We start from the raw sequence: 27,843 nt of genomic DNA, 5'->3' as shown, positions 1-27,843 counted from the left end.
CCTGATCAAAGCATGAAAGATTGATTATCTAATAATAAATCAAACAGCCAATCATTGTCTGTTTCTCTCTGTTCTTGCAGAAACCAGTAATGACACAGGGTTCATGAGGAGGAGGCTGAGCATTATGTGACTGGCGAGTTTTCCATGTGATGACATTTATTATTACAGTTTGTGATAAACTGAAATTTTGCTGGAATGAAATTCCCGTTTAAATTTCAGAGACGGTCAACTAGAATGGGAGTGCTTACATTTATATTTACCAATATTTTTTTGTGATATTGTTGTGATATTTTACTGGGCTAGATCCATACTATATTTTAAGCATATGTTGGAGTTACACATGATATGCATTACCTTTGCTAGGCCTGTATCTTATACTTAATATTTGCATACATTAACATGCAAGTGAATGAATTCACCTTAATGTGAAAAAAATTGCAGTTTCCATGGTAATCTGAAATCTGTAGTTATTTATTCCAATGTTCACACGGTACGAATGAAGCATGACAGAAAATCAAAACATTTTCTTTCGCTTGTAGTGCAGTAACAAACTATGAATGAACTACTAAAATAAAATAAATTTTAATCATAGCAAGTGCACCAAGTCTTATATGGTTAGTTAAAGGTCTTGTGAATGAATCAGATATAGACATCTGCACACATTCCCTGACAACGTGCATGTTATTTATAAAACGGTACAGCTACATAATCAAATTGCATTTGAAAATGCTACAATTGAAACTAGTGGTTAATTTGTAAAGTGACACGTCTCATATAATTTAATGTAGTCTATCTTGCGTTTCGCAGAAACATGAACTATTTGCCATGTTCACCGCGTTCAGTGAACGCCAATGATGTCACATCACGTAAACACTTATTGTTGTTAAACCGTAGTAGATGATAAAGGAAATGCCCAATGTTTGATCTGAAGATGGTTTAATGATTTTCTTTGAATGCATACACATACAGACGGGAGACAAAGTAAAGGAAAAACCTAAATTAAAGAAACACACAAATGCAGCTGCTTCAATGCAGGGTCACTGAATGGTTTGATGAGATTGACAATGATGTAAATCCCATCCTATGGCCTTTTCAGTCACAGATTCTCTTTAAATGAATCGTCCATCTGTTAAACATTATTTTCAGCTATACACTGTGCACACATGTGTACACACTGCTGAGATAAATGAACCTCCCCTGTGGCAACACTGTGGGGTTTTCTAAACTACTACTAAACTGATTGTTTCAAGCCTGTTTAATTATGTGTAACATTTTTTGTCTCATTCTTATTAAATTTTTTTACAACTAAACAGGCTCATTTCATCTTTTTTTCCTTCTACTTAATGACTAATGCACTTTGTGACCAGAAATGTAAGGTCAAACTGTATTTTCTACAGCTGTTTCCCTTGCATTTGTCTTGCCTCGGTTGCCTCTTCCTGAGGCACAGCTGTATTTTCTCATCCCAACCTCAATAAATTGTGCTTATGCTGTTGATACGGTGTTCAGCAGCTTCAGATAGCATTCCTACTTGCCTTTCCTTGGAGTTCGATCATCACTCAGTCCTCTTCTTATACATGTTTTTCTTTTTAGTTGTTCCATTCCAGTCCAATACAACTTTACTTATAAAGCACATTTTAAAACAACCAGGTTGACCAAGTGCTGTGCATTGACATGAATCAATCTTTTTTTAGTCATGGTTCAAAATCTGTAAGGCTGGGGGCCAGCTTGACATGAAGAGGCAACTGAGAACGTTCAATCCCCCCTGTTCTTCAGCTGACCTTGATCCTGTTAGAACTGTGCTCAGAATTATGTTTGTCAGTTTAAGTCAAGAAAGTTGCAGCTTGTTGTAAATCAGTAAAGTTAAATGTCGTTTTGTGTGAAAACATCTCTCGTCTCTACACAATATACGTCACGCACATGTTAACGCGGGTAATGCTAGCTAACGTACATTGCTTGGTTGCTGCCAATTAGATAACTTTATGAAAACTTTTCTCTTTTTAAATTGGTTTTCAGATTTGGTGGTGCCATTGGTGCACTATTGCCATTTTAAATGCAAGCCAGATCACACACACAGACACACACACACACACACACACACACACACAGTGGGCATCTCCACAAGGTATGGTATCATAAATTGTTATTGAAAGGTTGGTGACATCAGCATATCAGCACATGGCTGCCCCTCCTGCTGGAATATAAAGAGATGATGAAACAAGTGATGAAGTGAAACTTACAGAGACAGAGAAGCCAGACGCTCAGAAGTGCATCCACTTCATAGAGCAGGTGAGAACTCGCTCAGAGATAACACATTCCTCTGTCTTTTAGTCTCACTACAGTAATTGATTGTGTCATTGGGTTGTCCTTTCACACCCAGAGGGAGAGAAGGATCTCCTGTGATTCAGTCATCATTCCTGCACCTGTTCAGCTCCTGGGGGTTTTACTGGGAGATAGTGAAGTATCCAGTGAACTGTTCTGCAGCTCACCTGTAAAACAAGAAATCTTCCAAACGGTAAGTCTTCAATGTTCAATTTGTAATGCTTTGAATTAAGTTCCAAAATCAGTTGAAATATTTTTTGGGATATTAACTGATGCCAAAGTAGAGTCAGGAATTCAATTTAAACTGTCTGCTGAGATTAGATTAAACCCCCTTCAGAAGAAAGTTATATTTAAAAGAGAGATCCAAAGTGCAGACTGCATGATGTGCATGTTGCATTAGCTGTGATCCTTGTTCCTTGATCCTTTGTCTGGCACAGTTTAGCCATCTTTGCTGCAAATTATTTGTGGTATCATTTTAAAGCGAACGTGTCAGCGATGTGATGAATACAATTACAGTTCTTAAAATGACTTTAGAACAAGCAATTCAGCAAGTTTCCCTGATTTGACTCTGTTAGAGACAGTTATGTCTGCGATGGAAATCTATGACATTTTACTCTGTGAATTCAAAATGAAACTGTTTGTAATTTCTTTTATTAATCGAGAGCTCGGATCAATCCAGTATTTGTATTTCCTGTATGTGTCACCTCAGATGGTCCGTTTGATGCTATATTTAGAACAGAGAGGGAAGCAACTAAGTACATGTACTCAAGTACTGTACTTGAGTATTATAATTTTGAGTTACTTCCATTTTCTACTACTTTATACTTCTACTCCGCTACAATTCAGATGCAAATACTATACTTTTTACACCAATACATTTATTTGATAACTTTAGTAACAAGTGACTTTGCAGATTTAGATACAAAATATAATCAACAAAAAAATGTGAATAGGTTAACACATTAATGTATCAATAATTTTAATCCAATAATATAATATACATTATTCAGAAATGGGCCATTCTGAATACTCCAACTTTTGATAATTCAAGTATATATTGATGCTAATACTTTTTAAAACATTGAATGCAGGACTTAAGCTTGCAGAGTATTTGAGTACTGTAGCACTGTGGTATTAAACAAAGTATTTTTACACTGTGGTATTTCTACTTTTGCTTACTTCCACCACTGATTCTGTTTTTTTCACTCCAGGTCGAGCTGCGATGAGGGTGTGTGCAGTGCTCTGTGCTGTCTTTCTGTTGCTGAGCCAAGCTCTAAGTGGATCTCATCGAGACGGTTCCATGATAATCAGAAGTAAAAGATCCCCTAATTAATAACACAAAATTATATGGACCTAATACCTAAAGTGTTTATGTAAAATTAACATGAATAAGACATTATGAAACAAATAAAGATACAAATTAATACAGACAAAATACATAACCATGAAATTTTACCATAATCCAAAACATTTTAAAACATTTAAGACTTATTATAATGAAATGTTGTTTTATGCAGCTTCTTTTAACATTACTAGAGTTTGTTGATGGCCATTTTTATTTAATTCCTGCAGTTTATATTTTGTTTTACTTTATAATGCCACTTTTCATCGGCAAGTCTTTGTTTGTCAATCAAGACAAAAAGCCAGTTACGTTACTGGCTGCCAACCAATCATAACTTTGCCCATTTAACAATTATTATTGATTTATTTACTAAGTAAAACAACCACTGGGGGAGATGGTATTGTTTAAAAAAAGCTGGAATTAAATAGAAATTACCTATGATAAATAAATGATTGTGAAATTAAAGAAATTAAATACTAAAAATCTAAATAAATAAAATATCACTTCAACATAATGTGTCGGGTTTTAAAAATGTATTCTTTCAGAATTGCAAGGCTATATTATACTTTTTGTTTATATTTGTTCAAATTATTATTTATTTATTATGTCTTACTTATTATTTAATTTTGAACATTTTGGGCCTCCATACAACAACAGGGATAACTTTACCAACGTATTTTCAATGCTGAGAGTGCCACACACATTTACATGACTAGAAATCACAAGGGTTAACGAGAAGATGGATTTGTTTTAGGATTGTGAAATTTGGGTGAACTGACCTTGTGCTTCTTGTCAGCATATTAGTGGGTCAAATTGTATGTCAATTTATTTAAATTTTAATAGCAGGATACAGCATTGTTATAATCTTGTTTTAAGGGGTGAAGCTCAAATTATTTCAGCCCTGGTATTGACTGCCATTGCTGGTTAGCATAATATAGACAATTCATGAGACTTACACATGATGAAATGCCTGTGTTGTCCAGATCCAAATATCGATGCCTCCTGGTATAGAGGCAGAGGGATCAGGCCGGTGGGGAGATTTGGCCGGCAAGTTGCAAGAAGAAATGAGCATCTGGCTTTCATTAGAGCCAGAGTTTACAGACCAGCAGCTGACAGTGACAGCAGTGTTTGGATCATACTGTAAGAACGCAATGGATGATTGAATATCTATTGTGTTCTCATTTTTCAATTTTCACATTGCTTTTGTTCTGTTGCAGGGTTGTATTATGGATTTACACTTTGATTTAGGAGTTTTCTAACATACTGTTTGAGTTATTTTCTACAAATTGTGTGTGCATTATTTGAGTTGTTTTCTTGAATACGAAAGACATAACAAACATGCTTTTATGTCCATGAAAATGTGTTGTATTTTGCCCTGTAAAGTACTTCATATGCAATATTATATGAACTACATTGAGAATAAAGTCAGAACGCAATATTATATGTTTGAATTCCTTAGTTTTAAGAGAAACTCCACGTTGGACATAGTGGGAGGAAAAGCACTGACCTCTATTGGTGATATCCAGTACACCCAGCTGGGATGTACCTTTGCATGTGCAATGTGAAGATTTAAGAGAAAAGTAAAGTGTTGTAGTTGAATTAATGTATTAGGTAAAATAAATTCAATGTGATTATGTTTTTGATTTTGAGGCAAATATTTAATTAAATTTCAAATAAAAATGTTTGTAATAAAATCCACCCATTGTAGTAAAATAAAACATAAGCATTATATTTATCTAATCCCAAATAGAGAGAATATTGAGTGAATTCAAATTAATGTAATCAGGTAAATTTTAATTGAAAAGCACTTCCTGTCAAGAATTCCCATGATGCATGGCGGTGAAGGGAGTTTTGTTAAAATTAGCTGTGTAGATGATTAATACTCGATTATATATCATTGATATATATAATTCAATTTATATTTATTAGTGCTATTTACACATTAGGGAGTTTATCTTTTTCAAATCAATTCAGTATTTTTGTTTAGGTTGTAATTAATTCGGTACTGTTTTCTATTTGAATCTACTCATATTAAATGGCTAACTATTAAGGGTCTCATTTAAATAATATTTACTCAATACCAAACATTGTGAAATTTAATTAATAATATTGCTTGTAATCTGTTGCCTCATTTTTATTGAGTAGATATGGTGTATCTTTTCTTACAGTGATCTCTAAATATGTATTATACAAATTCTCATCATTGTTTTGCAGCTGAATGGCTGTGTATGGAAAGACATCTTTCTGGTTCAAAGTGCATCACATGACCTGCATTTCAACTGTGGCCACCACACCAATGGACACATCAGACATACTTTTCATTCACTAGGCTTGCTAGCTTTGCTTCTTCTATTGTAAAACATCTCCTGTATAACGTCCCAGCTCCCCCTTAAAATGTGATTTTTGTGTTTCATCCTTCATGTATATACCTATATATTCATAAACTATTAAATCCAATTTTGAAAATCACATTTAAGGAACCCTTCAATACATACTTCTTACCGATTGTGCTACCTCACTACAGCATTTCACAGCTTCATAGTCAGATATCATTTAAATTCAATTGAATCAAGAATGAAGTATAGTTAACTTCACTCTGCATTTGTCTATTGATTCTTCATACACAGTTCATCATTGGTTTATCCACAGTTGAAAATGAAGAAAGTCTTGACTGAGACCACTTGCGCAACATCTGCAAAATCTGAAACAGCAGTGCTGAAAAGGTTTTTATTCACAAGATTTATACTGTCTTTATGATAACTAAATCATATTTTATTTTTTATTTTCACTCCATTTCATCTGCTCAGTGTGAGTTGTTTCTTTGTTTCTGTGAGGCATCCAAACCAAACGAGGACCAGCAGCCCCTCAGGCCTCACAGAAGCTTGGTTTCAATCAGCACAATAAAGCTTTGTTTCAGTGAGGATTTATCAGCAAAGATCTCAGCAGTGTTTTAAATCACTATGCAGTAAAAGTCCTCTCTTGGAGGCATCAGTTCTTCTCTGCAGCCACCTGCAGAGAAGAACTCCAAACATGAGAGAATATTGTGCAAAGACCAAGTGACTGACTGAAGGGCAGAAAAGTCACTTATATGGAGTTTTTTTAAATGGTCAAATGCAAATAGAAATACTACTTATGTCAGTAGAGTCCTTTAAATCCTGATGGTATTAAAGTATAGGGGCAATATTTGTATTTTTTATGATTATGGTTGTCATTCATAGTAAATATGATCCAAAAAACATCATTCAACAATCATTTTGCTTTACAACTAATTATACAAAAAAAAAAACTGGTCTATGTTGTTTAGCCTAGCTTAGAATAACAACTCAACAGCTACCTTTCTCTGTCCAAGATTTTACTTTAAATAGACAAAAGACCCCTTGTAGCAGTACATGTTTTATCTCTTTTGTTTAATATGTACAAAAGCAGTTTCTGTACTAGTCAAACAAAGTTGATACAGTGTGTTAGTTACTGAGCTTTACAGGTGTGTGTAGTTTTTTTAACTTTGGACAGAGCCAAGGTAGCCGTTTCCCCCTGCTTCATTTTTATGTTAAGCTAGGATATGCATTAGCTTGATAATCAGACTGAATTGCCATTTTGTTTTATTTAATTCATTCAGTTTGGATCTCTGACCAAATAAATAATGCACAGACATAAAACTGATTTTAAATATCTCATCTTACTCAGAAAGTAAATAAGCATATTGTCCAAAAAGTTAAACTATTTCTTTATAAACAACAATCTCACTGGCTCAGTTAACCATTGTGAAGTTGTCAGAACTCAAGAGCCAACAGCAAGACAAAGAGTGATACCTGGTAAAAATACATGCAGAAGGTTAGGACAACTGGCTCTCCGATCTGCATGTCGAAGTGTCCTTGGGCAAGACACTGAACCCCAAATTGCTCCTCTGCTCAATGTGTGTGAAAAGGATGACTGTGATGTAGTTTAAAGCACTTTAAGCGGTCAGAAAGACTTAAATGGCGTGATTAATTAACACAGTCCATTTACCATATCACATTTAGGTACCACTTTCAGTTGGGTACTTCAGTGACTCTTCCCGTCAAGGTACAAATGAAATCATTTTTGACTCCAGACCAGCAGAATGCAGCATGTTGTGGCACGGTGGAAAATGCTTTCAAAATTTAGACAGTCAAAATCCTTTTCCTAATTATTATCTTTTATTAGGCATGCTAAGGTTGAGCTACACTCAACCAAACGCTATTTGGAGGATCATCACTGAGGAAAATCATTACAACAAATGGAACTCCTGGGCATAGATCCCTGTAAAGTAGACCTGTAACTCAAAAACCAGGGACTTGTCCTGCATGAACAATAGTGAATAGTTTTTAGCCTCCATTACGTATTGATTGTATTCCTTGGCTAATCTCATCACCACAATGCATGTTGCATAATGAATGCAGTGTTGTGCATTTGTTAGTATGGTCAGAAGTAAAAAAGGCAGAGAACCACATATTCGTGATGTTTATTCAATTTGAAACGTTTTGATCCCATGTTACCTGCAGCTTTAAAATTATGACGACAGACAGAGAAACACGGAAAGGCAGCGATACAATTGCCAGTAACAGAGGTTAGGGTCCTACTTTGCAGCAGGATGCAAAAGGATTGAGTGTGTCTCTGTGACGCAGATCCACAAGTGGTGTTTCCTGCCACTCTGGTAGACCTCCCTGCTGCGCTCCAACACACTCGTACACTCTGTGGGCTGAACCAGAGCTCTGTTACCAAAGACATCACACTCACAGTTGTGTTGCAGGAGCATGCAGACATTTTAGAGGCCAGGATTTAAGTTAAAAAACTGGCACCCCAGACCTATACTTAGTATTTTATAGTTTTCATACTTACAATAATTGTGTTTAGATTGACGGTGAGAAAATACATTTGCGGCTCATGTTGGTATCTACTGCTCTCTAGTGGAAGATGAGTGCCCTTTCTTTATTCCCAGAGATTAGTCAGTCATGCAGACACTCTTTTGTAAAAATTCAGCTTCTCCTAGTAAGATTGACAACAGCCTTAACCCTCACGGTCTATATTTGAAAGCATCTGATTGGTGGGACTAGCAGCAAACGTGAAAGAAATTAAATAAAAGTGCCCAAACATCTTATTCATTGCATTTTCTTCAACACCTTTACTTACCTACAGCTACCAGCAACTCGCTGATTTGTTCCCCTGACAGGGCTGATGTCTCTGTAAAGAATAAGCCCCTGTCATTGGACAGAGTCTGTCCTTCCTGTATGACGACATAAAGAGACCAGAAATTGCATGTCATAGAGTAACACATAATGTAGATGTGAGATTTAGGAAGGTGATTTTTTTCGGTCTGTACCTGCACTGAGACTTGTCGATCCTGTGCCAGATCTCCCTTGTTGCCTACCAGCCATATGACAGTAGATCCTGGGGTGTACTGTTTCTCAAGCTCTTTGAGCCACAATTGAGCTCTGATAAATGTTTCCTGTAGCGACACAAGCATTGAGGATACACGATAGCATATGCACCAGCCGAGATAAGACAAGATAAGTTCCTTTTACCTTTTTGCTGATATCATAGACCAAGAGTGCAGCATGGGCTCCTCTGTAGTAAAGTGGTGTGACACTGTGGTATTTTTCCTGCCCTGCTGTGTCCCATATCTCAAAACGAAGAGTGACATCTCTGAGATGCACCACCCGGGTCAGGTAGGCACCTGAGGGGGCAGACAGCACAATGACACCAAAGGGGATCATTTACTCACTACTGAGTCTTTAGAGATGGTCCTCCTGGCTGGATATTTACAATATAGCAAGTGACAGAAAGTTCCAGTGCCAGTTATGTGTCAAAGTAATATATTCTACCAGTATCAAACTATGATGAATGACAAAAATTAAAGTTTGAAATTTCCGGAAGTAAGTAAGTCACAGTTAGAAGAGAAGATTAATACCACTCTCATGTCTGTACGTTATTTAGGCCTAGAGACGTCAGTGTAGCTTGGTATAAGGACTGGAAACAAGGGGAACAGCTAGCCTGGCTCTGTCTAAGGGTAACAAAATATGCCTAACAGCTCCAATAAAGCTCACTAATGAGCATGTTATATCTTGTTTCTTGTCTTCAAACCACTAAAAGCACTTTACAATACACGTCACATTTCTACACAGATGACAGAGGCTACCATGCAAAGAATGGCTCCTCAGAATGGAACTAACATTCATACACACTCACACTCACATTCACACACCGATGGTACGGCCATCAGGGGCATACTGGGGTTCAGTATCTTGCCCTAGGACACTTTGACGTGCAGACTGGAGGACCCACTGACCCACTAATTAATGAATGACCAGCTCTACCTCCTAAACCCTGATAATCCACCGTGGAACTCCCTGTAAAACCCCAAATTGTCATTTTTACACTTTGATTTTTGTATGGATTAAAGAGATTGGTTTTGTTTATTAGTCATGTTTAGAAGTGCAAGTAGGCAATTTGTTTTCTTCAGGCAGAGCCACGCTGGCTGTCTCCCCCACCCCTCCAGACTTTATGTTAAGCTACACTTACTGACAGTAGCTTTTTTTTTATTTACTTTACAGACATGAGAGTGGTGTAGATTTCTTACAAAACTATTCCTTCAAATTATATCTTCATCTTATAAAATTTCACTCTGATATGTAACATCTGCATATCCAAAGTTCCAAACGTGACATGAACTCACAGCCTACTGTAGGTGATGTACGCCGGAACTCATCCTTGCCAAATCGTAGTGCCAGACTGGACTTTCCCACACCAGAGCTCCCCAGAAGTACCATCTTAACCCTGAGGGTCTGGTACTGAGGTACTGGTCTAATCAAACTGTTACTGTGGAGCTGGGCTCCTCCTGGCACCCTCAGGAGATTTTCCCCCATCAAAAGTTCAATTATTAACTCCAAAAGAGTGAGAGAATACAGGTGGGCAAGACAGAAAAAGTCCAAAAGTCCTGATCCAGTAGTCAGCCTTTCTCCTGTTAAGAAGCAGCAGTTGCCACACTACAGCTGCAAACTGTACAGAGGAGTTAATGTGTCATCTCCGTTGTAAGACTCTGCAGCTGTGCCAGTATCACCTTAGTTTTCAGAAAATAAAAGTAAAACCAAAGTCCAGTCGTAACTTGTAAAAGGCTAACAAAACAGCTATAATACTTTCACTTCCTTGTAGACACACATTACTGGGCCATAAAACCTCCCAGCCAATCACATGCACACTCAACTACTGTCTTTGTGCTCATTAGATCTCACACGGGACGACTATATGTGTTAGATCAATGGCCATGTTTACTGTAAGTTACAAGTGGGAAGTTTTTAAGGTATGCTGTACAAACAAACAGAAACTGTTTGAGTTATGGGAAAATTTGGGGGGTTTGCCCCTTCTACCTAACATTGTTCAACTGCTACATGTCAGATACAAACAGAAACTGTGATCAGTTTCATTGGAATATACTTATGTATGCACACAGTTTAAACATCGAATGTTAAAACCATTGTTACTTCACACAGCATGCTTGTGATATTAATTACTTGTATCAACACAAATATCATAAGACACAGAAATCTCCATCTCGTCTCTAAATGTCCCCTTCGTTGTGTATGTACTGTATGTTATAGGCTACACAGAGAGTCTGCATTTTATTCCAGTGTATCTCCTTGCATGATCATGTATCAACACAGGAGGGCGGCATTGCATATACTACAGCCTTGTGGTAATAATACCAAGCACTGACTGTGAAGCTGATTAAGAATATACACACATTGACACACACAGATGTTTATTTTGTTAGACCTTAACATGTAGATATTGTTTTAGTGTTTATTAAGTACACTGTTCTAGCAGTAAGTTTGTTCTAGTAGACACATTTACACACACACACACACACACACACACACACACACACACACACACACACACACACAGGAGTCGATCAGACATAGTCTGTTACAGAGAGAGAGAAACAATGTTTATTTTTTTCAATAGACCTGTTTTGAAGCGTATCATATGGTGTGGCATCCATTTTTTGCTTCTTTTGTCTAATTGTTACAACTTACCCCAGCATGTGTTAAAACCTACCCCGTTACTGGGGTAGGTTGTGACAAAATCTTATATGACATGAACTCACGAGGTCTGTGAAAGTCTTGTAAAGGATTGAGCTGGTGCCATTTGTAGTGAACAAATGTGGGTAGGCCTACTTTCTATAAAGGTTAGGGAACTCTAGCAAAAAAATTCTGTGAGTTATAGTTGCTGAAGCATTAAGTGCTACAATCATACCCGGTCTCCCCTACTTCATATAGAATTGATGAATGAATAAGAAATACAACACTACAATTAAACTGCATCTGAATTCCATCGTCGTTGATGTGACAGTAATTTGACATTAGACTTAGTTGGAGACGCACAGGAAAAGGTTCCAAATGATACAACAATTATACCACAAGATTAAAAAAAGGATCTAATGAGGTCACTATCATCTCAACATAGACTATCCCAGATACACTGTCCTGGATCATTACGTCAAAATTTTGGGATCTAGGGTGTGCCCATTCTATCGCTTTAACAAAAACTCACGACTGTTTTTAGAGCTCTCTGGTCATCATTAAAAATAGCAGAGGGGGTGTGAGAGAGTGCGATAGCCCATGCAGGGCCTGTGGTTTCTGGCTGAAACTGAAACCTGGCCTGAACATGTATGGACACTCCGTCCAGGGGTTGATGCTGCGTTCAGTGTTCTCTGGGCACTGGATTTTCACACATTTTACAACTATAGAAATTACAAGTAGAAAATTATTGCTTGTATTGGTTGAACTTTAAGGCTAGAAATTAGCCCTATCTTGGTTTTTGATTATGTAAAGGAACACATTTTCTAACCCCCCCGTACAAATCAAACAAAACAAACCCACTGTCCCCTTTTTTATTAATTAATTAATTAACCAAAAGGGTATATCCGAATAGCTCTACTGCTTGAAATGTGATACAAGATGAAGTGTAGGCTAAAGAAAGTGCAGGATAATCACTTCTGCAAGTGTGAGTAGCCTACGGCACAGTTGCACCAAACAACGATTCAGTATTGATTAGGTGATTCAGATTTCGTGTAAATGTTCTGCCTTGGTGTGGTTAATTGCCAAAAATAAACCTGCTTTTTCATTGTAACCCACATGTCCGACATCACGTGAAGGCAGCTTGATTTAGTACAGGCTTTGAAGTTCGTCAGTGTGACAGGCTCGAGTCTGTTTCTGTGAATCCGTCTGGTGGCGGTGGCATACTGCGGCCAGCTTGACCCGAGGCCGTTAGTCTGGCCATAATTAATGTATGTGCATATTTTTGAAATGTCAGTTTTATGCTCATAGAATGACAGACAGGGTAATGGACGCGATTTTAAAAAAGGACAGAGTGAAGCTACAGTGAACGTCTCTGACTGAATTTGCTAGTAAACGCATCAGCAGCAGCGCACGTGGGGCAGATGCTGCTAGAGTCACCGACCGTGTCTGAAGCAGACTTCGTCGCGAGTGTGTGCGTCGTTACAGAAACACAGGAAGAAGTGTAAAAAACGGATGTATGACAATGACCCATGTTGCGAACGCGACCAGCCGCGGGTTGTTTTATCTCCTCGTGTTTCACTTAACATTTTAGCGACACATGAGAACAGGCTAGCTCGCTGCTGCTCTGTTTGGAGTATTCGGTGCGCTGTTGGGAGCACAAGTGTGAATTTATCTTCAGCGAGTGGATACGCGCCTGAGACAACATGGGGACTCAGGGCACAGGACGGAAAAGATCTACCAAGAAGGAGAGGTCGACGGCAGAGGACGATGCCCTAAATCTCATAGCGAGAGAGGTGAGTGGAGCATTTGTGAAACGTTAAATGAGTCGTCCCTGTCAGGTCTGAAATGAGTGACAAAAGAGTCTATGGACTGGTCTTCCTCCTCAGCCTTTCTACAGACCCGCATCCCACGGCCCTATATAACATATGACCCCAAAACCTACATACTGACAGATGTGTTTCTTGAAGGCTAGTCCCGATATGTTTGTTGCCAGAGAGTTTCAACTTTCCAAAATCATAATTTATCCAGAATGTTTACCTCCGTAAGAAAAAGAAGACATTTAAAGCACTCAGTCCTCTCTGAGAAATAATAGCTTTAACACTGTAACTAGTTAAACTCTAAATATCATCACTGCTTCTAAATACATCCTATTGGATATATTTTGTCCATTTTCCAAAGTAAACCGGAGGTTTTTTGAATTGATTTCCTACTTCCCGGACACCCATCTTTTATGTCAATACAGAATGAAAATGAAGTTGTAGAGACTTGAAGCATACTTAATATCAAGTACAGTAGGTAAAATTATGTTGCCTGGTAACAAAGTTTTAAGTAGGGTGTGTTTGAGAAACTCTACTTTGGTTGGTCTATTCAATCCAACACATGAGAGTTTGCCTGCAGAAAAGCATTTCATTCACAAGCTGAAGAAGATAGGTGTTTCCTGTGCACAAGTGCATGTCCATGGGATACCAACATAACTTGAACAAATTCAAGATTTGAACAAACAATATGGAAAAGTTGTCAAAACATTACTGTAATGTAAATTTTGCACTTAGACTTTAAATTCTGGTAATGATGATCTATTTAAAATAGTTTATAGTATAATATGTATAGTAAATAAGCATTTCATGTGCTTACCTGCAGGAATTGTTGGGCTACCCTTCAATAATGCAAGACGTAGGTTGGCAGCTGTTACACACAGTTGTTTACAACAGGTGCTGAAGTCATGTTGTGACAGGTTGACTCTCTTTGAAGATTTCTAATCTCTTTATTATGGGGAGTCTATTGTAGGATAAAATTATGTTTAGTGTTAGGAATAATACCTAGTGTGTCTTCAGGACTTAAGTCACCAAACTATTTGAAGTGTGCTACCCTGCAAGCGTTTGTCTACAGCTGAGGTGTGAAATGCAATATTTGAGTTTAATATCAAACAAAAATGCCATCTGTCTAAAACAAACACACAGCAAAGCCTGACATTTACTGTCATGCTGCAACATTGTGCATCTTTCATCTGTTGTCATTTTATATTTGTGAAATCCTGAGCAATGAACATTAGATGTTTTTTTTTCCTGTCTGTAATGCTGTGAGGTGGTGAGTATAAAACCTGATCTCTGCCTTCATAGCCATTTCCCCTGATTCAGGGCCGCTTTGACAGTCTTTCTTCAGTTGGGCGGAAGTTGGGTCTGTGCTAACCCGACCCCGGATGTTTCAGCAAATTTGCATGTCACCGTTAACCAAAGTACACACTATTGTCATCACTTTTTAACTGTGAATGGCCCTGGTACTAATGCCAAGCCTGCAGACGTCTCTTCTGTTAAGTGCTTAGCTGACTGTTTACACTGCAGTGGTGTATCTGAGGTTGCACATTCCTGTAGCTGGCAATCATTTCTTGTTGTTGTCTTATTTGCAGTAGCAGGAAGGTTACCCAGCCGAGGTTCGTGGAGAGGGAGCTAAAGAGTTTGAGTTCATGCACAATTAGTCAGCAGATACACAATAACCAAATAGGAGACTCTCTGATGAATCAATACTCATCTGTTTCTTGTGTTTTTGAGGCCCAACTCCAACACTAAAACAGCAATTGTGTTTTTTCTCCCACATCTGTGCAGCAAAGAGAGTCTGTGCCTTTAAGTAGCGGAGGGGTCACATCCCTCACTGGCAGTCCTCTGACGGGATGGTATGTCAGTCTTGATGAGTTGGCCCGTTCTGCAAAAGAGTTTTAAAAATAGATGCTCCTGAAGATCAGCTGTTGCTGCACCCTAGTTTAGACTGGATCTGTGGGTGGGGGATGGGGATAGTGGAAGAGGGAAGTGGCTCATCAAGTGGCCATCCCACCAGCATGGAAACATGGAAACAGCAAGTAGCTGCATGGAATTGTTAGGCACAAAGAGTTAATCTGTATAAAGTAGAAGGTTGGGGACGCTGGTAGCTGAAGCTGCTGTGGAAATGGCCCATCAGTATCATGTTGCTGTACATTTCTGTACTCCCTTTAGTATCACAGGGTTCAGAGAAACTGTCAGTACTGTAGACCTGACTTTTGTCAGACGTTTTTGACATTTCCCTCTTTCCAGAACTTTTCCAAGCACACTATTGGATGATAACTACAAATATGTCATGTATGTCTGACCCCAAACACAGCTGTCCGCTCCCATTGCAGGAAAAAGTAACTTGGAGAAAGATACCGATAAACTCCTTTTGCTGAAAACTGTGAAAGTGGTGAGCAAAAAACTAGGTCCCCCCTTAATGGGGATTGTCTAAATAGTGAAATCTCCTGTTGGCCCACAGCCTATAAAGACCGCAGTATTTGTTATCGCACTGCAGTCACACACACAAACACACACACACACACACACACACACACGTAGCAAAGTCAGCGAACAGCAGAGCAGAGGGGCCCCTGTAGAGACAGCGAAGTGAAGATAACTCGAGTTGACGACAGCAACGCTCGTTACTGTAAGTGCAATAAAGCCTTGAGTAAAAAGCCAATACTTTATTAATATATGCATGTTCAACAAGCATACACATGTATACAAGCTATATTTAACGTGCTCAGTTTGCAGTCTCTCATCCACCACTGCTATGTTTTACACAAGCACAGCATGCCAGCGCGGCTAATAGCGAATTGTTACAAACTAGCGAAAACAAAAGCTGTCTGTCTGGAGTTTCAAGCCCTGGATATACTCACTTTTTAACAATACGTAGGCGTAGACAGGCGTCAGCGACGCAAACGGCATTGTTTACACACTTGCCTGCGTACATTGCGTGTACCTGGAGGATTAAACCTGAATCCACTAGGGGGCAGATCAGGGCCGGATCATCCCTCACCAACACCGGATTATCTTCCTTGACAGTCTACGAATTTGCACATCGTAAACAAAGCAAACACAGTGACACTCAAGCAGGTTGTGATTTTAATGAACGATCTCGGTAATTGCGGACTAGCTCCAGGAGTTTTATCGTAAACATCCCGCCATGAATTTCCATTTTTAAAGTCTGCTGCTGACTTTCTTCTTTTGCGTTTAATGACAGTTGGCAAACCAACTTCATACCGCCACCACCCGGGCTGGTGTGTGGAAAGGTAGACAGCTGCTGACCTGCTGGTCAGATCAACATAGTGCTGAATTCCATCTCGCGGACGCATCGCGTTAATTTCTGGAGATGTGCACAACCTACGCTCCAAAGGAACGCAAGATACGCATGGCAGCCATCTTGCGAATGCGTAGTTAAAAGCAAGCATATCCAGGGCTTTACTGTTCAGCTTAGTTTGCGGTAACGTTACTTTCAGCACTTACACAGCAGGACATCTCTTCCATTGCTTGTTTGCTTGTGTTTTGGTTCCAGGAAAAATATGTTCATGTTTGTTGAACCAGTCTGCGCCAACTGCAGCTTTTGATTTTGGTGGTTTACCAACCAGTTCATCATCAAAGCCCTGAGGACAAGAGGACAATTTGGTAAAAGGATTAATCAAATCCCCACATGCTAGATGTAGCTGTGGGGGATTTTGGCTGGTTTCTGTTCTGTATATCAGTCCATCACAGTGCAAAGCACAGTGTGCCGTCATTTCCTTTTAGTGTGACATCATCATATTAATTATCACAGTAATGATAACTGTCTTAGCCTTCTCCTGGTAAAGTGTCTGATAAAGGTTCAGTCCCAGTTTGAATTACACCCAAAGATCACACCTAGCTTATGTATCATAGTGTAAATCTCTGAGTTCGTTCGTATAGGGCCCTATCGTTTCCACAATGTGGAAAATATGGACGGAATCGCAGAATTTGATAATAAAAATGGAATCAACTGTAAAATACTTATGAATTTTGTTTAAACTAACTCAATAGCACCCTTAATAAATGACTAGTAGTTTAAGAGTTATCTTCCTAAATGTCTCCCAAGTGTTTGAAAGTCAAAACAAGTGTTCATATCTGTCTTAGGGCTGACCCAGTCGAAGATTTGATGCTTCGATGGGCGGTGCCTGATTCGACTGTCAGTCTCAGTCGAATCTTCGCAGTGGCGTTATGAAAGTAAGGTCATACCGTTTTGGCAATATGGGGGAGCTCAGTGTCTTATTTTACATAGAACTACTGGCTTTCTCCCAATAAGTTCATATACATCCTATTATGCCTATCATGTCTAACCTATTCAATTTCAACACATAATGCTGTAAATAAAAATGTGAAAAGAACAAAGCTTTTGATAAATGTTTTTAAAGAGCATGAATAAATCCAAAATTTTAACCCTTAAGGTAGGAGACGCCGGTGCGCTTCAGCGGGTGTGCGTGGGTGGCAGACGAGGAAGAGAGACCATGAGCTGTGCCGGTGTTGTGCCGAGTTGTCGGCACCTCGCGGGAAGTTCGGATCATTTATAATAATAATAATCTTTATTTGTAGAGCACTTTTCAAAAACAAGTTACAAAGTACTTTAACAAGTGTAAAGACAATAATACCCAAAAAACAATACAAGATAAAAGCAAGAAAAAAGTAAAAGGGATGAAATAAAGTCAAATAAGATCAGGAAAGGCTCTCCTATAAAAGTATGTTTTAAGAAGGGACTTAAAAGAGTTCACTGACTCAGCTGACCTGATTTCCTCGGGCAGGCTGTTCCAGAGCCTCGGGGCCCTGACATTTATTTATTTACCTTCAGGGTTAACCCTGGGTTTTCAGTCCTACAGCAGTGGTTCACTTCTTACCGAGGTAGATCGCCATGGTAACTTATGCTGTACAGCTGACCTGCTCCAGAGTAGGTTATGTTCCAGATAAGAGAACTTTAGAGAACATCATGGCAGCCAGCAGTTTTAGTTCATCAGTCAGGAAGAGTCAGTGAAACACGCTGCTGAAAGATGCTGATTCCGAAGTTTTTAAAAGTCTTTCAAAGAACTGTAATTGATAGCATATACAAACATTTTTGTGATATTCTGAAAATATTTGAAAGAATACTTACAAACACCTACACCTGTCTCTCTCTCTGTGTCTGTCTGCTCTGTTGACTTTTAGGGATGCACCGAATGTTCGGCCACCAAAATGAATCTGCTAGTAATAGCAAAAAAAGCACTTTTGCCGTTTGGCCTAATAAATCAAAAGGTCGAATAAATTTTACCGAACATTTACGGTGACATGTCGACAGTGTGGAAACATTTTAAAGTGTCTGAGAAAGACACAAAAATGGCTGTTTGCAGACACTGTTCTGCTAAATTGTCTCCTAGCACATCCACTCCATCTGTGGCTGACTTCTTAGAAAAGGTGACAAACGGTCTGACCCGCTTTGAGTGTTTCTGTCAAGAAGGCGATTAAGCCCAAATCCCGTGGGAAACACATTTTGACTATTCAATTTATGGTTTAAAAAAAAATGGGAATGTACTTGTTCGGTATTCTGCAAGTTTTTCATTACATTTGGTTTCGACTTCGGCCAAGAATTTTTATTTCGGTGCATCCTTATTGACTTTATTCATCAGCAGTTTTATTTTGTTTATTTTTCCATCCACGATTCCGTTTCACAGCAGGAGGTGAACTGCATGGGCAGGAGGCTTGTTGTTGTGTACTGTGGTACTGAACAATCTGTGTCTTCTAAAGTAATACCAGATAACGTTTCTCTCTGTGCTTCTTTTCAAAGTGCTAGAACGGGTCACCAAATTTACCTTTCTTTGGAGGCCATTATGTACCTGAGATGTCTGCAGAAGTAAAGGATGGGTGATAAAACAGCTTATTTTGGCCTCACAGGTATCACAAATTGCAAGCATAGTATCTTCTTCACTCATGGTGAAGAACTTCCACGGTTACAGTGGTTGGTTACTGTCTGTGTGAAAATGTACAAAATGCTACATCTGTCCACTGCAGAGGCACTATCCACAACCTGCTGAAGGAATTAGTATAAATTAGTGTATCAGTATGGCATTATAACATTAAATAGAAAATATAATGTTACTTTAATGGTATACTGTTAGTATAACAAAATATTAATAATAGGATTTACGTTTAAATGCTAAAGTTACTGTTACCTTGTCTGTGGTCTGCTCCTTGGACTAGATGCCGTTGTGCTGTTGCGGTAGGCGACATAAGTTTTGTTTTACGGTGGACCGACTGTAAATTAACAGTTATTGTTTTCTTTTAGCATGAAATAATCCCATACTTTAGACACTTTCTTCTTTGTTTCTCACTTTTTTCTCTCTCTTCCTCCACTTTGCAAACAGCACCATCATAATCACGTGTTCACACAGTGTAAGCGTTAAGTGCGACAGTAATAAATGTCTGCGCAAAACAGCATGCTTTATATGGATTAGACGAAGAATCGATGCAAAGAATTTGCGTTGATGCTGTTTAGTAATTGAATTAATCGATCAATCGTTAAACCCAAATTAGGAGATTGGAGATTTTTTATACTAAACCAGGTGTTCAGAGTTGCTTTATCCATGCTTGAAAAATATGTAATGTTGGTGATGATGTAACGTAACAAGTTGTTACTAGTAGTTCTAGTAGTACACAGCAGCAAGTCTTCATGTTTCTCTTGATAGTCTGTTTTGTCTGCGTGACTTTGAGAAGACAATCTAAACTGGGGATTAAGTCTCCAGGTTTGTGTTGTGTGGCGCTCAGAAGCTCAGTGAAGCATTGAAGAGATTTAGAGTGGATTAGTCTGGGGCTTGATGGTGAGGAAGGGGAATCCCACCACAAAGTCTCCTTTTCATTCTTACAGTCATCTAGAAAACAAGGCAGAAAGCCACTGTCCCTCATGCAGCCGCAGTCAAGTTAATCTTTAACGCTGGAGGAGAACCACACATATTTACGCAATGACAGCCAACAGTGTAAACCCGCTCTGAAGAAGTTACGTTTTTCCAACTGTTCCCTGTTCAGTCTAAGCACTCACTTTCATTCAGGATGTTTAAATGTGCTTCACTTTTAAACAAGGCATTTTGAGTTACCCACACTAACATTTAGGTGAACCAAACCGCTGTGCCAACCAGAATTTGGCTGGAGCAGATTGACATTTTCCAGTGGACACCCATTATGCCATGAAGTACTTAAACTAACATTAAAGGTCCAAACAATTACTTGTGTATTTCCTGATATGTTTATATACAATCCACTGGCTTCAGTTCGACTTGGCTTGCCAGACTCGCGTCTCCTTAAAAGGAAGTGGCTCTGTGTGTCTTGGCTTCCTTTTGATGACATCATCACATGCTCAGCCCATACAGATTGTTATCTCAAACTCCTTCCTGTTTATCCACCACGGCTGAGTTTTTTCCAAAGCTTAGGGAACAGTGGAGGGTGGTGCTCGCTGGGGATTGAGTGCAGGTATTACAATTGATCAAATCAGGTACACAGAAGGGGGGGGGGGTGCACGATAAAATTCGAAAGCTAATTGACCAAGAATTGATCACTGATGATGCTACAAGCAAGTTGGACCAAATTAAGACAAATAGTCAAGCATTACTTCAGACAGTTCCTGACATTTTTATACAGTCTGTGTTCCTGACAGAAAGATGTTCCTGTGTAACCAAAGCAGCAGTAGAACACAAGGGAGACAGTTGTTATTCACAAGTTAATAATTTACCATTACCATTGATTGGATTGGACACATTACGTAACTTTGTTTCTTTTCTGTAATATTAGTTGCTCTTCATTTTCACTTCTCCTGGCCCCTCTGAACTCTCAGCTTTGGGGGATGTATCGCCTGTGTGTAGCAGAGATTTAGATGCAGTGCAGGCCCTGTGATACCACTCGTCACTGCATGCCAACTCGCTACCACTAGTATGGACATGTTGCCAAGTTAAAACCTGTTTAAACTGTGTAATAATGTATTTGATTAGGAAAAACATTTCTTGAAACAGATATTCAGGTCTCATAAGTCTCATGTTCATAATTACATATAAAAATACACCACCTGCCATCAACCACAAACAAACAGAATGGTAATCCTGGTAGCAGTGGTTCTCAAACTTTTTCTGCCATGCACCCCTTTAAAAGCCGAAAATGGTTGAAGACCACCGATTCCAGCAACAGTGTTTTTCATTTTTATCAATCAGAAACCACACGGGCGATTGAAAGAAAACAAAAGATTCAGGTCCGCCCTTGTTTATGCCGTCACATGAATCACAATCATGCAACTTTAGGTCTGCTCAATGTCCATGCCCCCCTCCCTACCACCCTTTCTAAGAAACCACTGCCCAAGGTCTTTTGTATTACATAACGTTCATTTGGTTGTTTTTTTTTTCCAAAGGACTTTAAATAACTGCATTCAAACCCAATAGGAAGAAAAGTTAGGTGACATTTAACAGCTGAAGCTTTTTCAGAGAGAGCGAGCTATGTTGCAAGTTCATAAAGCTTTTTTAAAATAACAAAAGAAATGGAAGTGGTAGTATGGTATGTTAAGTTGTAAAGTGAAAAGTTGGGTTGTCACCTGCGGTGTAAGTTAGGCAGTGACTTTTTTTTTTCTTGGTGAAAAAACAAAACATTTGTGACTTTACACAGGGATCTACAGTGTGAGTAATCCTCTCGCATATGCCTCTAAAAATGGATATGTGTGAAGCAGAAGAGTTATGAGCTCAGTGTGCCACCCCTCACCCCTAATTGTTCAAAACATAGTTGGACTGGGCATCGGGAACACCGGGAGAAATCCTGGGGGTCCGGTCTGACAGAGGTTACTCTCACATTGGCAACAGTCCTCCTTGTTTACAGACACTTTATACTCACCTCCAGCTCAGACAATCCCTGCTACCTGTGTGTGCTAATCCATCCTTTCAACCATATTCTTTGTCTTTAGAATTGCTTCTCAGTGAAACACCGATTTTTTTCATTTAATCATTTAGTAATCGTATAATAAGTACTTAATGATAATTGTCTTTGCGAAACAGTGTGCTATATAGTTATATGGATCAAACGAAGCATCGACGCAAAGATTTTGTGTCGGTGCTTTTTAGTAATCAAATTAATGGAATTATTTTAAAAAATCGTTTCTGCCCTAGTAGTTTTTTTGTTTCTTTGTTTGTTTGGCGTAAGTGCTGTTGAAAAAAAAATGCTTCTAAAGCTAGGAAAAGCCTTGATTTTTATAAACTGCATCCACATTTTGGCAGATTCAACGATATTCCGCGTTTTACAGTTGATTCCATTTTTATTATCAAATTCCGAAATTCCGTGTTTTCCACATCGCAGAATTCCTAGGGCACTATATAATGAATATAGCAACATCATATAATTAATATATTAATATTATACTAATGGTATACAATTAAATTAACATTATACTTTTTATTTAATGTTATAGTATTATACTAATACACTCAGTACTAGTTACTCCTCCAGATGGTGGATAGAGCCTCTGCAGTGGACAGATGTAGATTTAGCCAGAGCCAGGATGCCATCGTGCCAGTATGTCCTCCTCCTAGCCAGCCTCGCACTCCCTTTGTTCCATTTTCCATCTGTTTCACTGAAGTTATTGTTATAAATTTTGTTCAATAATCGTACGTTAACGTAAAGGTGTGGCATGGGTTGTGTGGGTGGTGCTGGTGTATCATGTATCTGCCCCTGGTTCAAAAACTACCAAGTCCCACATTTCCACAAGAGTTTTCTGTGATGAGTGTATACTGTTTTAAAAAGCTGTGTCAAAGTTTCAAAAAAATCAGCTTCAGTGTTTTCAAAAGATTTGACAATATTACGTGGTGCCCCGTGGCGAGTGTTCAGATACTAGGGTCTTCACTTCCATAGACCTCCACTGGTTTTCACGTCTGTTACTTAAAAATATTTCACTGTGCTCCTGAGTGTCTTTGTGTGTACCTAATGTTTTCATTTGGGAGCACATGTATTCTTTGCGGAAGAAAGTTTACAGATACAGCACTGTTGGAAACAGAATTTGCAAAGACAACAATGAAAACTTAACATAATACATGCATAAAACAAACTAAACAAGGATGTAAATTTAGTCACAATAATTATAATGCAGGTACTGTGATTTAAATTAGTGTAATAACCAAATATTTCAGGGAAATTGTGTCAATTATGACACACGCGTGTGTATGATTGTATGTGTATGGGAGAAAGGCTATCCGGACTTCAGCTGGGAGTTCATTGCACCCTTGTGGGGAGCCTTGACCGAGATTAGCCACACCCACACTGTGTGGTAAATACGCGGAATAAACTGAATGTTGAAAATGGGTGGAGTTCCCCCTGAAGTCACAGCTTGTCCCTCCCTTTCCTAAACCCTGTTAGTGTACCTTTGAGCAAGGCATGTAAGTAACTCTACTTAGAGGTCACTACAAGGAGTAAGCAGTGTTTGTTTGAATTTGTATGACCCCATGAGCATAGCACATAGAAATAAATCATCTTTTGGAACAGAAATTCCTTCCTCACTGTGCTCAAAGCGCTACATTGTGTAACTTCCTGTGAGGTATTGCTTACTCCCATCATGCTTTTAGAAGCAGTGAGAGTTGCAACATTAACTGTTGAAGCACCATGTTCAGGCTACAAGAAGCTTCCTATTACTTCCAGTAGGAAAAAGCAAGGAGAGCCCCAGAGTGTATAACCAGTTGGAAACATGTGGGTAACATCGCCCAAAGTTTCTCAAATGACCGTCATACACAGTGTCTGGCAGTCTTGTTTTAAGACCCACAGCTTCTTCAGTAGAACAGTCCTGATCATGTTCAATCCACTATATTGTGAATAATATTAATTGGGCATGAAACACTTTGTTGGTACTTCCATGTTTGGATCTCTGGAAAATCTTCAAGTATGGGAAAACAGTTTCCCTGACATTGGAATGTAGTTTTAATGGTTGTATCATATTTCTTCACTGTCCAGACTTAGTTGCCTCCTGCTTTTATTTTTAGAAATATCCAAAGCATACTATTTTTTTTTTTTTTTAATTCATGTGTTTTGAGGTGCAGCCTGAGGTTTAGTTGCATGGCTGCAACCATGCAGGATTTTTTCATGAATGTGCAGGGCTAGGATGAGTCTGTATTTATCTGCATGGATCTTTAAATATACTTAGTTTTTTTTTGTTTGTTTGTTTTAAATATTTTTTTTCAGACTTGTTTTATCGTAAGTCAAGAATGAACTTTCATTTTTGTGCAGCAGGTTTGTATGGATGGTACTTTTCTCTGTGAGCATACATTGAATTATTTTTGTTTGTAAGGGTTTGAAAATGAAGGCTTGATTTATCCATTTCTGCTCCTTGTGAGAAAATGACGTCCGTTCAGTTGATTCAAGTCTTTGGCTTTAGCATGAGTAGAGCGTTTTAGCAACCACTCCCTTTTAGGCAACATCTGGGAGGTTTCTAAGGTTTTGCAAAGAGGAAACAAGTTTTTTTATTCCAGTCATTGTAACCCTCAACCGGATAATAAGCAAACTGTGTCCTGTCCAACCTCAAGTCAGCTTTATTTCTCTACACTCTCTTTGTCCAGCCTGTCAGCATTCATGGTCATTAAAATACCCGTCCATTTTGGTTGCCGAAGACCGGCATTCAGGGCGTGGGAATTCGGCTCACTGAAGACGGAGTCAGACCAGACTGGCATTTAGTTCTGGTGGCACTTGAAGGCACAGTGCCCAAATAAGATTATCAGTAGACACAAGGGATCAGGTTGACAGAAGCCAGGCCAATACATCTGTCCTCTGCTGTCACCTCAGCACTGTAGGGCTGATAAGGGCAATTAATAAAGATTTTTTTATATGAGCACACTAATCATTCTGATGACAAAAGGTTTGGTTAGTATAAAATTTGAACATTTCATATTCTTCATATAGTAAACTGAAGGAGGAATGGCACTTGGGTTACCATCCATCCATCGTCAACCGCTTATCCTGCGGACAGGGTCGCGGGCACTTGGGTTACAATTTTGCAAAATCAAACATGACATGCTGTTTTGGCATAGCATAGCTCTTGCTTGATCAAGTCAGGAGTAGGAGGAAGGAGAACATACACTAAATTACAGAATCTACCTTTACACAATATGTTTGAAATGAACCTTCTCTTAAATCATTATCTTGTTGTTTCTTTTGTCAGTATTTAAACCATTTCAATTGGTTGTGTCCAAGTGATAGATATTGTTAGAGCATCCATTTTTGCAATGAACTAGCTCATTTGCTCTCAGGAGGACAGTCACCCTTTTGAAATTGTGCTGAATTAGAACCTGAGACCATGTAGGTCATTATAAATAGCTGGAAAGGAGGAGCAAAAAAGATGTGTGACTCTGTCTTTTGGCCTATTTAGATGCATCTTTCTGACTAGAGGCAGCTACAATATACACTGATAGGTACAACATGTGTGGACACACAGGATTTCACTAACGTACAGTAACTGAGCTAGTGGTGTATCTTGATAATAATAAATGCCAAACTAATAGTTTTAAGAGTTAGATAATGTGTGTATTTGTTTTGAGTCATTTGGTTAAACATCAACGCATCTCAGGTGCTGTCAGGTAAGTAATCAACCTCAGAAAAGAATTCTGACTCGACTTTAATAACATTTTTCTTTAGTGCGACAGCAATTTACAAAATGCGCGATAAACTGCTAAAATTGATATAAATAATAGCAGCTTTCTGTGTGCAGTTTACTGTTTTTGTCTGTTTAAAATATAGTTTCCTTGAAAAAGAAGTGACGAGCCTTAATGTTGCTAGTCAGCCTGTTTTTTAAATGTTGCAGAGTTAAATTATTTTGTTATCAAAAATAACCGCAAGTAAGTATGTTTCTAAGTATATACAGCACTCCCACCCAGTACAAACGATTGCAGATGATGAAATCATTCACACCTCTAGGTTTCAAGAGCGGTTCAAGGGGCTGCTGCACTGCTGACGTTTTGCCGTGAGATTACCAGTGCAGATGCTGACAGTTTATGCAAGAATCCAATCTCGTATATGATGTATAGGACACAGAATTCAATTATATTGACTGTCACTTTTCACACTTCATTGGCTTTACATTAGATTTTTCACCAATCATGCTGGACTTCTTGAATTCTGGTTTCTGTTTTCCTCCCCAACTGGTTTCAGTTGTGTAATTTCTATCAGGACCAGTCAAGAAACCATAGAGATATTTGTTATAACTTTTACCTGGTCCAAATCAGTTGACTGCAGTATTACTAGGGTTGGGGATCATTAATTTTTATTGATATTGATACCCTTATTGAGACTGCTTAACGATCCGATTCTTTATCAATACCACAATCGATACTTTACTATTATTTAGTGATGGTTATTTGGTAAGACCAGACCCAGTGGGCATGAGGTAGGCCTGCAGGGTATGAGGGAAATATTCAATGTGCGATAACATTATATATATTGAGATATAGACATATCACTTGCGATAAATAAACATATATTGAAGTGTACATATTAACTGCCTGGTTGTTTTTAATTTAATATTTTAAATACAGCTAAATGTTGTTTCTAGACAACAGCAAAGTAAATCAATAACTTTATCTGACATCACAAGTAGTGAGTGACGTTTAGAAAGAATAACATCAGTCTGTAACGTTATCAGTCCCTCCTCCTCTCTCGCTGGCTGCAGGTAACGTTACCAGGTATGAAGAGCGGCTACAGACCAGTCTATTCTCCAGACACCGCTTTCTATTTAGCTTGTTTTTAACATTTGGCTAATGCCAAGCTAGCGTTAGCTGTGCATGTATAAAACATATTGAGGACAGAAATGATCAAATTAACCATTTCTACATGTTTAACGTTACCATACGGACAGGTGGATTGATAAAGTATTGTCTTTTTACTTGCGAAGGTTTTATTGCACGTACTTACAGTAACGAGCGTTACAGTAGTTTGGAGCTAACTTAACCCTCATTGTATTTCACGTGTGTGTGTGTGTGTGTGTGTGAGCCGACAGACAGCAAGCAGAAACTGCTGCCCGATGATTTTCTTATCCATTGCGTTGCGAAATAAAACCGAATTGACGCTCAAGACATAACATTACATCATAGGACCCGCTAGTGTCCATAACAGTAACTTATCAATAAGCTCAAACCTAATTTGATTTTCGGGTTTTGAGAAATTTTGGAACCGGTTCTCGATACCCATCCCTAAGTATTACACATATTGGCTTTAAAATAATGCTCTGCGGGTTTGGACATACTTTGGCTCTGCTTGCATTGTCTTCTGAATATTGTAAGTCAGAGTCAAGTGTGATGGATTAGTAACAGACTTGGAAATAACACTGAAGTTTATTTAA

General features: G+C 38.6%; 3 protein-coding genes and 1 long non-coding RNA gene across 22 annotated transcripts in view; 3 read left to right on the top strand and 1 right to left on the bottom strand.

Moving 5' to 3' along the window:
• The window catches only part of mlphb (melanophilin b), a 41,972-nt gene extending 40,662 nt beyond the window's left edge, over positions 1–1,310 (top strand). The window contains 1 exon segment of the mRNA XM_038719625.1: positions 81–1,310. Coding sequence (XP_038575553.1) covers positions 81–107 — 27 coding nt within the window. The 3' untranslated portion in view covers positions 108–1,310.
• Positions 1,311–1,835: 525 nt separating this feature from the next.
• Positions 1,836–3,626, top strand: LOC119903722. The gene is made up of 2 exons (XR_005444557.1): positions 1,836–2,512; positions 3,531–3,626. It is a non-coding gene; the product is annotated as an uncharacterized LOC119903722 (long non-coding RNA).
• Positions 3,627–8,122: 4,496 nt separating this feature from the next.
• Positions 8,123–10,969, bottom strand: LOC119903445 (ras-related protein Rab-17-like). The gene is made up of 5 exons (XM_038719624.1): positions 10,353–10,969; positions 9,202–9,353; positions 9,000–9,125; positions 8,810–8,903; positions 8,123–8,378 (listed from the first exon to the last, which is right to left on the bottom strand). The coding sequence occupies exons 1-5, from the start codon at positions 10,540–10,542 to the stop codon at positions 8,248–8,250; spliced, it is 693 nt and encodes a 230-aa protein (XP_038575552.1). The 5' UTR covers positions 10,543–10,969; the 3' UTR covers positions 8,123–8,247.
• A 1,881-nt stretch (positions 10,970–12,850) lies between these two features.
• The window catches only part of lrrfip1a (leucine rich repeat (in FLII) interacting protein 1a), a 45,902-nt gene continuing 30,909 nt past the window's right edge, over positions 12,851–27,843 (top strand). For 6 of the 19 annotated variants that reach the window (XM_038719604.1, XM_038719598.1, XM_038719602.1 and 3 more), the window contains exon 1: positions 12,858–13,490. In XM_038719604.1, coding sequence (XP_038575532.1) covers positions 13,401–13,490 — 90 coding nt within the window. In that variant the 5' untranslated portion in view covers positions 12,858–13,400. Of the gene's footprint in view, positions 13,491–27,843 lie in introns of all 19 variants that reach the window. The other 13 variants (XM_038719605.1, XM_038719603.1, XM_038719606.1 and 10 more) reach the window with 8 other exon arrangements.

This window comes from Micropterus salmoides, unplaced genomic scaffold (genome assembly GCF_014851395.1).
Source record: "Micropterus salmoides isolate LMB-PRFRI ecotype aquatic unplaced genomic scaffold, ASM1485139v1 Ms_hic_scaffold_15, whole genome shotgun sequence".
In the NCBI taxonomy this organism is placed as follows: Eukaryota; Metazoa; Chordata; class Actinopteri; order Centrarchiformes; family Centrarchidae; genus Micropterus; species Micropterus salmoides.
Note: the sequence above shows the minus strand (reverse complement) of the source record. Positions and strands in the feature narration are given on the sequence as shown.

Coding starts and splice junctions, on each gene's coding strand:
- LOC119903445 (XM_038719624.1), bottom strand. CDS start 10,542: ATGGGGGAAAATCTCCTGAGGGTGCCAGGAGGAGCCCAGCTCCACAGT. Junction 9,354..10,352: donor TACATCACCTACAGTAGGCT/GTGAGTTCATGT, acceptor CTGCCCCCTCAG/GTGCCTACCTGACCCGGGTG. Junction 8,904..8,999: donor ATCGACAAGTCTCAGTGCAG/GTACAGACCGAA, acceptor GTCGTCATACAG/GAAGGACAGACTCTGTCCAA.